The 10,310-nt window shown below is 32.3% G+C and overlaps 2 protein-coding genes and 1 non-coding gene across 6 annotated transcripts; 1 reads left to right on the forward strand and 2 right to left on the reverse strand.

Annotated features, from left to right (window-relative positions):
• Positions 1-37: 37 nt before the first annotated feature.
• yps (Y-box binding protein ypsilon schachtel) lies at positions 38-7,268 on the reverse strand. 4 transcript variants are annotated; one of them, XM_076414903.1, is made up of 6 exons: positions 7,147-7,268; positions 6,605-6,941; positions 5,901-5,998; positions 5,456-5,622; positions 4,431-4,633; positions 38-1,164 (listed from the first exon to the last, which is right to left on the reverse strand). In XM_076414903.1, the coding sequence occupies exons 2-6, from the start codon at positions 6,675-6,677 to the stop codon at positions 839-841; spliced, it is 867 nt and encodes a 288-aa protein (XP_076271018.1). In that variant the 5' UTR covers positions 6,678-6,941; positions 7,147-7,268; the 3' UTR covers positions 38-838. The 4 variants fall into 4 exon arrangements, with proteins under 4 accessions (XP_076271018.1, XP_076271017.1, XP_076271016.1 ...); XM_076414902.1 differs by having other exon boundaries at positions 4,425-4,633; XM_076414901.1 differs by having other exon boundaries at positions 5,444-5,622.
• LOC143203294 (small nucleolar RNA SNORA53) lies at positions 5,726-5,860 on the reverse strand. The gene has a single exon (XR_013007317.1). It is a non-coding gene; the product is annotated as a small nucleolar RNA SNORA53 (small nucleolar RNA).
• Positions 7,269-7,335: 67 nt separating the features above from the next.
• On the forward strand, positions 7,336-10,153 carry LOC143202904 (uncharacterized). The gene is made up of 4 exons (XM_076414904.1): positions 7,336-8,067; positions 8,127-8,371; positions 8,422-8,649; positions 8,699-10,153. Exons 1-4 carry the CDS (start codon positions 7,551-7,553, stop codon positions 9,107-9,109), a joined length of 1,401 nt encoding a protein of 466 aa, XP_076271019.1. The 5' UTR covers positions 7,336-7,550; the 3' UTR covers positions 9,110-10,153.
• The last annotated feature ends 157 nt before the right edge of the window (positions 10,154-10,310 follow it).

Raw genomic sequence — 10,310 nt, forward strand, 5'->3', positions numbered from 1 at the left:
CTAGTTGCGGGTCCTATAGTTAGAAAAAAAACCAGAATTAGCTTAGAGAACAGCTTTTATTTCCCAGTTACAACGTCCTACAAAAACAATATGAAAAATTGGATAAAAAATAAATACATCATTCAATTCCTCTCAGGATTAATACAAACTGATACCATCAAGGCAGCCGCTCAATTGATAGCGAATCACAACATGACTAGCAACCCGAAAACCTACAATTTACACGTACAAAAAAACCAAACGAAATCAAATCTTTTTCGGTCACCGGTTCGTGAACACATACCAAAGGAAATAAACTGTTCCAGCTTAATGTTTTTTTGGCTCTTTTACGGATTTTTTTGTATTTTCTTTTAACATTTTTTCATCCCTGTTTTGTAAATTGGAAAGATTAAAGTTAGATGTTGCAATCTCTTCGGCAGCACTGTTGAACTTTTAGTGCCGCGATGGATTTTTAAGAAAATAATTATATAAGTTATGAAAACGCAGCAAGACATAAGGTCTTAAGACATTTCATTTGCGAAATGCGCTAGGCAAAGGTGCCGCTTTCAGTACGGTTATCGTATATTTTTATTATACAAAATCATCAATTTTCTTATATATAAAAAATTTTCATAGGGCTATAAAAAAGTATCAAAATCTTTAGATATATAGTGGCCGTTCTGAAAGCAGGTGCTCTTAATTGGGGCACATCCGTAAATCATACGTCCGTTAACTTTTAGATTCGATTGAAAAAAAATTTATCAGTTCCGCCAACAAATGAAATGCCTTTTGTCTGCTATTAATTAGAAACACGCCTTTGTTAAGTTTAAAAAAACGAAATCATGTTGAGACTTGGCGTTTAAGCCGTGCTCTCTGTCGCTGTGTTCTGCACTGGCTGACTTTCTTCGGTCTTTACAGGTGCAGTTACTTCTGGGGCCTTGGGGGCGCCGTTGCCGCTCTCGGACTGGGAAATGGCATTGCGCGGCCTGGGCGGTGCGCGCCTGCGATAACGCATCCTACCGCCTCCCCCTGGACCCTGTTGGTCGCCCTGGCCCTGGCTGTTCTGCGACGTGGGGCGCCTACCCCCACGGCCTCCGCGGAAGTTACGGCGGAAGAAACGACGTGAGGGTCCACGTCCACGCATCGGAGCGTCTCCGTTTTCGTCCGGGTTGCCCTGGTAGGTATCTGTACAAAGGAAAATCATATTCAAACATTTCAATACGGAAAATGATGGAAAATCCGAAGATCCCAGTATATATGGTTATTATAGACGTAATACTTGCATTACTTAACGACTTAAAGCGGGAAATAGGTGTAGAAGCTTTAAAAAAATCAATTTTTCTTTTGTTTTTTCATAAATCGGATAGTATAACTGTTTTTCAAAATTTCAAAGAAAATTCCAAACCATTTAATAATTATAAGCATTTTAGTGAGCGTCTTCCGGTCGAATGTCGATTTCACAGGAATTAGTCAAAATAACAATCGGCAGTTAAAATAACTAAGTGAAAATGAAAAGAAAGAAGACAAACAAAAGAGGAAAAAGAAAGAAGAAATTAAGATCTATTAAGAGATGTTTAGGCGGTCGTACTCAAAATGCAAATGAAAGCTTCATCATTTTGGGGAATGGTTCCAAAACATTTACATTCTGTTTTAAAAATCGTCTCAGCATAATTGGTTGCGTACTTATTTAATGAAGGAACTTCGAGTATTTCAACTATTCTGAACCAGCGTAATATTACCGTTGGTAGCAGAAGCTTCAATTACGCCCAAAAGGTTCAAAATCGAAGCAAAATCCGATAAAATCGACGCAGCTCTATGAAGAGTAAAGAAGCTCGAAAAGAACAGCAGTAAGCCGAAAATAACACATACGAAACTGACGAAGGACTGCAATATAGTGCTAGGATAGCTGATTAATAATTAATAAGTTGATCAAATTAATTAATTACTGTTGTAAATTTACCTCTCCTCAACCGCGTTTTTCTCTATGGTAAGCTCTAAAAATTGTACTAGATTTTCACATTCCGAAAAAAATATGAATTTTCGTTTTTTAAATATTAGTAGTTCACATAGAAGACAATTAAAAAAACATTTTTGAAAAATTTGTTTCAGATTAAAATTGTAACAAATAGCCTACCTGAAGACAAAACGCGCGACAGCCGGTATCTTCATTGTGTAAAAAAACGTTTGCATTTATAAACTCTTAAATACGTCTACAATATGATACCAAAATATAAATAAAATAAATGTATTCACAATTGGCTAAAAAATTCATAAAAATTACCCGAAATACACCATCCTACACCTATTTCCCCCTTAATATATCCTTTTTATATCATTGGTAAATTTATTAGGTTGTTCAGCTCTCAATTCAAAAAATTAAAATACATTAAGCGGTAACTAAACTAAGCACCAGTGCGCAACATGCTAACATGGAGTATAAAAACCACGACATCTAAGTCTCTTTCTATTCTCCCTGCTTTGTTACTATAACCTTAACCCCATTTCCTGTACATCCAGTTTAATAGGCTGATAAATAGGTACAATGATAACAATCACTGTGCGCCTCTGTTACCAAAAGGCCAGAATACCGTCAGACACATTTTTTTCCTGCTATACTTTAATCTGAAATCTGTTTTATCTAGTAATTTGTTTAATTTTAAGAAATATGGAATAGAATAATATAGAAATAGAGAATAATATAGAGAGAAATATAGAAGAGAAACTACTTATTAACTCCTTATAATTGTAATAAGCATTTTATTTCTGTCTATAATTATCATTAAATTGAAATATGTGACTGATGAAAAAAGAAAATATGTTCAAAGGAAACAGCAAAAGTTGTTCAGTCCATATTAGAATTATCTTATTTGGAATCATGTTTTTATTTCCCGCTGTAAATATTTAGGCTTTGCACCTGGGTGATTAAAACACGTAAAACTTTGTTACAACTTTACAAAGCGCCTTCTATGTGACTATTTTATGGTCTAATCTCGGGCCGTATTTCCTGTCCTCGTGTAAGTAACAAAAATAAATAGCGTTTGTCAACCAAGAAATTATCACATCCACTATACAATAATTTCCTGGAACACCACCTAATCAGTGGGAATAAAAATTCAAGGACGGTTTAATATTTAATCTTTCTAACGTTAGTTTTTTTTGCGATAAAGGAAATTTTGTCCGTGAATTACATCCAAATTCATTGCAAGCGCATGGAGTTTGAAGAAAATTATACTAATACTAAAGATCCTCCTACACAACCTCGTATAACAATGTTCACAGCACGAAAATGAAGTCGCAATCAACTCATAACAAAATATTTACTTTTTCATATTTTTGTTTGATGAAATTACCCTTTTTCACCATAAAAGGATGAAAAGAAACGCCTATTTTCGTCAATTTATTTAGCACAATGTTGGATACATTCAAACAAACTGATAACATTGTAAGAATGTGGACATTATATTGTGCACTCAAACACATACATTATATAGACTCACTAAAAATAAAACAAACTGCAAGATTCGCGTTGCCATAATACAAATTCAGTACACACTATACTTTTCTAAAAACAGCGAATACCCAAATGTCCCGTTTTTTGTTGAAAGCCCTCCACCACCAGAATAATGAGAGCCATTAAATAAAAATTTTTAAGTGCACTCAGTGCAAATTATACAGAAATTATTGAACAACCCAGTATAAAGATACCAACACATATATAAATAAAATACGACATACATAAATAATCTTAACTAGTTTAAATAAGATATTTCCTGTAAAAAGTTCTAATAAATAAAATAATATAAAAAATACTATTAAATTCAAGCAAAAATCTAAAAAAAAAGTGAAAGGACTTCAAAACAATGCATTTTCGAAAAATGTACCCTTTTTCAACGACAAATATTAAAAACAAACGCCTACATTCAACTAGCTAACTAGCACAAGGTTGCGTAGAAATAAATAAAAACTTTATAAGAAGGTGGACATTATTTTGTACTTATTTTTGGGTCGTTAACGTTTCGAAATAATATATTTGTAAAATATTGTTTAAATTCCACAAAAACTAGCAATTATCAAACACGATAAATAATCCATAAATATGCAATTCTAACTGATAAAAGCAGTTTAACTAGAAACAAAAACAAAGCATAAATGTATTTCAACTGGAATAGTTTTTAATATTTTCGTTGCAAATATGTTGTAATGTGGTTAGTTTAGTTACCAGGGACGGTCAAAAAATTTAATTTCAACGTATTTAATTAGAACTTTAAAATAATCAAATCACTATTCCTTTGTTACCAAAGAAATATATATAACAATTTTTTTAAACCTTCCTGTGGTAAAATGTTTTCAACAAGAGCATGGTAAAAACTATATAAAAGAGTTTAATTTTCACGAAGCTCCCGTTCACTTGGTTAGTGTAGAGTGAAAGAAGAAAATGTACGCACACATACCTCTGGGGGGCCCCATATACCCCCTCATGTAACCGCCGCCACGGTAACCACCGCGACCGCGTCTTGGTCTATAGCGACGCTGGGGCCCCTGTGGTCCTCCCTCGCCTCCAGACTGACCACCATCCTTTTCGCCGTCGCTGGGGGGATCGCGGGGGCGCCTCACGCTACCACCTCTACCACCCCGACCACCGCGAGGATAGAACCTAAACAAAAAAAAAACGACGTTATGATCTACTCCCCATAAATATCAGTATCGAGGAATTAATTTCTAAAGCTTTCCACACCAATAATAAAGAAACAATCAACACTGGCAACATGATATATCATACTGAAGAAGTTGTGTGCCAAGGCCATTTTTAAAAACAAAAAAATAGCCACTCAGTGAACTGATAATTTAATTATTTCTAATTACAAATACTTTTAAAAGATAATGTAAGTGGCCACTCTCATTTAATCACGTGAAATATTTATCAGAGATATATTGAAATATGTTTCAGAATCAGAAACTGCTTAAACTGATATGAACAAAATACGTCACTAGATTTTTAATTTGTTTAACAACCCTCACCCATCATCACCATTTTCATCAAGCAAAGATGAAAAGGCACATTTCATCAATTTATTTAGCACAATGTTGAATACATTCAAACTGACTACATTGTAAGAATGTGGACATTATATTGTGCACAAATTGATAAAATTAACAATAATAATAAAATAAACTGAAATCTGATTTCCTTTGCATTGGCACAAACTCACAAGTCTAATATTTATAAATTCAATACAACTCAACACACAGTATGATATAGCATTGTTAAACTTTTCAAACACCACCTGACCAGATAACCCCTACATTTAAGATTCTCAGCAAATCAAGGCTTTAAAAACAGGGTGGGGACTTAAAAGTAAGTTTAGTTTTTTAATTTGGACTTTTAATTAGCACTGAAGGAAAACAAAAGGCTGGCCTGAATAATGTTCCAGTGGTTATTTTGTTATTAGTTTAGTGGTGTTACCATAATCGGTACCGGCGTCTATCTGCAGCATAGGGTGAACCACGAACTGGGTCTCCATTGGGACCTGTCACGTTGGCGGCCTCATTACCCTTCTCTCCTACTACCACATTGAATTCCACAGTTTCACCATCCCCTACGGAACGGACGGCCTTTTTTGGATTGTTCCTTGTTATGGCTGACTATAAACCCAGAAAAATACATTTTAACAAAAGTTAATACATAGCACTGTTATACTGTCTCATCAGCAGGTGCATAAACAAGATCAATATATGATAAAATTAAGTGTTCCCCATTGAAAAACTAATTTAAAAAAATTAACCCATTTCAATGACAGTTTTCAATGGAGGTATCGTAATATAGCACACTTATGACTCAGGCATCTCCTAGAATATCAGAGATGGATCTAAGGAGTGTGCTCTTTATTGTTTATAATAGATATATTAAATAAACTACATACCTGATGAACAAAAACATCTTCTTTGGTGTCATTACGATTTATAAAACCATATCCACTTTTCACATTAAACCACTTCACAGTACCAGTTACTTTGGTTGCTGTAATAACACAATAAGAATTATCTACTGTTTCAATGTTGTCAGCCAAATATGTTATAAGTTAGACGTTAAATATACGTTTATATTTTGGGTAATCGAACTTATCTCTGCGATGACGAATATTCTAACTAAAACGGCTAAATATAAAAAGCAGGAAGCCGTGACAACAGGAAAATACTGTACTTATGGCGTGGGTGTCAAAAATTCAAGGATTCATAGTTGCATTAAATCCTAAAAATCTAGAACGAATTTTAAAATAGTGACGAATTCAATGAAATCGGCCGAACAAAAACGACTATAAAAACTTCTTTGAACCCGTTAGGCAGGCCAAGAGAAATGGCGGTCAAAAATACCACAAAAGTATTAAATTAATAGATGAAAAAAATGTACCGCGTGCTAGTTAGCCCAGCAAATAAACATTAATATCAAGTGGATTTAACAACTACATAACTTCTTTAATTCTAAATATTCGCTTTGAAACGAATAACAAACCCGTTAAATAGAAAATAGCTAATTTATGACCATGTGCTCTAAGTAAAATGGACGTTCTATGACAGGGCCCACGCCACAAACCAAAAATATATTTAAAAAAAAATAGATGCTTACCGATAATTTCTTTTTGTTTTGGTGGAGCCTTCCCTTGTTCTTGAGGTTGCTCCGCTTGCTCCGTCTCAGCCATGGTGTTATTTGGGCCGGTGGAAGATGTTAAAACCGCTACCTCACCTTGATGTTACTTCTTCCTATCAAATTCTGCTGTTCAGAGATCTTGCCGATCTTCGCGTTTTTTTCGAGTATAAATAAACTGCCTTCGATATAATCCACGATTCAAGCGTCTCGTTCTATCTCTGTTTTCAGTATAGCTACTCTCTTTGTTATTTGTCCAACGTATGTCCTAGAGAAGGTCAACAACCGCTAGGGTTGGCGCATGCTTGATAGTATAGCGCTATTTTCAAAAATATTTTTGTTATATAATATAGTATGACCCAAAAACGCGCATCTTTCGAGTAAAACAATTTATTTCCAAAATATATTTCCGGATAGTTTTTTTCTTAATTAAGATTTAGAATTTTTTAAGTGTATTTAAAAATAGTAATAAATAGTGAATTTAGTTAAGAATTGGCATGCATAGTTACTAAAATAAACCTTACTTGTTTCTAGATAAAACTATCTTTGAATCATTTTATCTTTCCAGATTTGTATTGAATGTTTTTCTGTCTTAATTATTAAATGTAATGGGAGTATTAAGTCTCTGGATTATAATAATAAAGTTAATATGCTTTTATTAGTACTTTTAATGATAAAAAAGGGTTACGTTGGCTATATTCCTTCTTACTGATTATATTTAAAGAGGGCGCCACATTCTAAGCAATGTGTCAGATGTCAAATTTTATTAGTAGTGTATTTTTTATTATAAACAGCATACTATTTTGTATTAAAATATGAATGTTTATATTAATTTTTGATTTTACATAAGTATTGTCAAAAATAATTAGTTAACTAAGAATTGAATTACATTTAAAAGTATTTACGCTTATTGTTAAGAACAAAGGCCATGGAGGATGATCATGAAGAGCTTCTCCAATGTACGGATGATGAATCTCTTTCAGATACTGAGGACCAGTGTTGTCCTATTGAAAAGATAGATGATCATTATTTGCCTCCGTTAACATTTTTTCTTCATACAAAATTGTGTTTTGTAACTTATTTGGGCTTGCTTGTTTTATCAACATTATCACTGTTAGTAATACTACCTCTTTATACTAGTAAAATTAATGACAAAGGTAGTGTTTATTCACTGATTGTATTAAATGTATTTTTTTCTTGTATTATACATATATTGCTATTTAGTGTAGCAAAATTAGTTTTTAAGAGATATAAAAACACAAAACTGCTCAATAATCCTATAAGATATGCTAAGCTACTACAACTTTCAAGTATTTATACAATTTGTGGTTATATATATTTTTATTCACTGGATCGAAATAAAGTACTATGTCATTTGCAAGACCCAGTAAAAGGCATAGTTTTGGTATTTGCATTATTGTACTATTTCTTTTTTTGTAGAAATTGTAAGTTTGTTCATATATAATAATTTAATAACTTATTTCATAATATATATATGTTACAGTTATGGGATTGCATCGAATATTCTCCACTACAACAGTAATTGTTGGTCTGTTTGTAGCCATAGATTATGGACTTTGTGATGAATTTGTATGCCGTGGTTATGATAGGAAACAAATTATTGATGATGCAGGACCATGGTCATGGAAAGTTCATAGCATTTGGACAGGTTTATATATATTTGGACTGACAATGTTTGCAGCATTTTTCACATTATTGGATAGACATGTTTTACCTGAGAATGAGATAGTAGGATTTACTGGTTTATTGAAAATATTCTTTCTAAATTAATATTTCAGATGTCACATACTTTAATTTCCAATAGTTTTGTGAATACAATCTCCAGGTCAGTTACAGCATCTACATCAAATTTAATACCAACACAAGGCTCTGAAACCAATGATCAACCTGTGTCACAGTTACCTAAGTGCAAATCTGCTTTAATCTATTCTTTATGGATACATTTATCTATGTTTTCTTTAGTTTTGCTAACATTTTGGATTGATTTCATACCTGGTATTGGAAAGGTAACAACATTATTATCTAGAGGCTAATTTACTAATGTTTAATTTTCAGGGAAATACAGCATCTGTAAACTGGAATTATATGAAAAATGGAATCATTTACCATTTTGTTAATGATGAAAATAATTATGGCAATGTTATATGGCATATGATCTTATTTCAAATAGCATATACTACTTTTACAATATCTTCGATGAAATTTTTGATGCTTTGCCAGTCAGCAGTTTTTACCATAGCCACCATGTCATTCGCACTACCACTCCTTGGTGTTTGGTGGTCGCTCTTTTATGCTACTCCGGCAGGAGATTTGATATGGTCTCCGAACATTCGAGGTGAATTTGTATGTTCAATAATAGGATTACCAATAGTCTCCATTGGTTTGGGATTACTATGCAAAGCTCATTTTGAGGATTATCAACGTTTTACTACGGTCCATCGTTCATCCAGCCACCGCTATGCATAAATTTTCCTAATATCATTTTCTTTTTAAAGAAGCAATAACCAAAATTTAATCAGCATTACCTTATTTGAAATTTAAGAGCAAAAGTTTATAGTACAGAAAAAACAACGAATTACTTTCTGCTGCTGAAACTATGATTTATTATTGAAGCAATAGTCTTTCTAGAAAAAAATAAAAAACAAATTGCCAAAGATTATTCGTATGTGATATAAGAAATGCCATTGTCATTAGTGTTATTAGAATAATTAGTATTTATACATCCTCAAATTCAATTGGTTACAGCAAGACTGATTTTTCTTAAAATAATCAGATATCTTATTTTACTTGCTAGTTGTTTTGTATTGGTTTCTACACTGAAATAGGATTCGTTTTAAGGAATAAAATTATGGTACAAAACGTAAAAGTCCACGTGATGATCAAATTAAAAGTGTTATTGTTGTTACTGCAACTATCCTAGAACGTATATATATGGTGTTTTTATGTATTTATAATCTATATATAAAATGTAACCTACTAGATGTGTGATCTACTTGGAGACCAAGTTTCAGATTGTGATATTACTAAATTATATAGTGAATCTCCTGCAAGATCAAGTCTCGAAATTTTCTTTTATAACGGGTTACTGTTTTTGCTGGTTTTTCTCAATCTGGATAATACCTTAACAAAACGCTGACTATTGCATTCTCAATAGTATGTATTTGGTTAATTGTGTGCTACTTTTTGTTTAAGTAAAATGTACTTGGTCTAGATGAAATTGATGTATTATTGAATAGCATTAGACTTTATAATCGATGTGCAATATATATTTATCACTAACGTACATTATATATTTCCTATATATATAAAACTGTTATACAAAATATATATACAATTATAATATATTTGTTATTAACATATACTGGTATTAAACAATATAGTATTAATCAAAACATTTTTTGGTGAATTATTAAAGTTGACAATATATGATACATGGTACTTAATAACCGAGTTTTGATTGTTATAACAACTGATGTTTGTAGATCGTAATATATACATAATGTCAGAAAAGTGTTTTTATTTTTTCCTTGACTTTTCATCAATTAAAATATCCCCTTAAACATGAGTTTTATCGTACGTATGATTATTTTAAATTAAATACCCAACATGGTATTATTACAGTGTAATAACGCTTTCATCGTTATTTTATGTCATGTGGTATCTATAA

The sequence above is a fragment of the Rhynchophorus ferrugineus genome, unplaced genomic scaffold (assembly GCF_030347505.1).
Source record: "Rhynchophorus ferrugineus isolate W39M unplaced genomic scaffold, kcgeb_rfMv2 rfM9, whole genome shotgun sequence".
Lineage (NCBI taxonomy): Eukaryota > Metazoa > Arthropoda > Insecta > Coleoptera > Curculionidae > Rhynchophorus > Rhynchophorus ferrugineus.

Coding starts and splice junctions, on each gene's coding strand:
- yps (XM_076414899.1), bottom strand. CDS start 6,677: ATGGCTGAGACGGAGCAAGCGGAGCAACCTCAAGAACAAGGGAAGGCT. Junction 4,634..5,443: donor AGACGCCGGTACCGATTATG/GTAACACCACTA, acceptor TTTTTTGTTTAG/GTTCTATCCTCGCGGTGGTC. Junction 1,165..4,424: donor GGGGCCCCCCAGAGGTATGT/GTGCGTACATTT, acceptor TCCTTTGTACAG/ATACCTACCAGGGCAACCCG.
- LOC143202904 (XM_076414904.1), top strand. CDS start 7,551: ATGGAGGATGATCATGAAGAGCTTCTCCAATGTACGGATGATGAATCT. Junction 8,372..8,421: donor TTTTACCTGAGAATGAGATA/GTAGGATTTACT, acceptor TTAATATTTCAG/ATGTCACATACTTTAATTTC. Junction 8,650..8,698: donor TCATACCTGGTATTGGAAAG/GTAACAACATTA, acceptor TTTAATTTTCAG/GGAAATACAGCATCTGTAAA.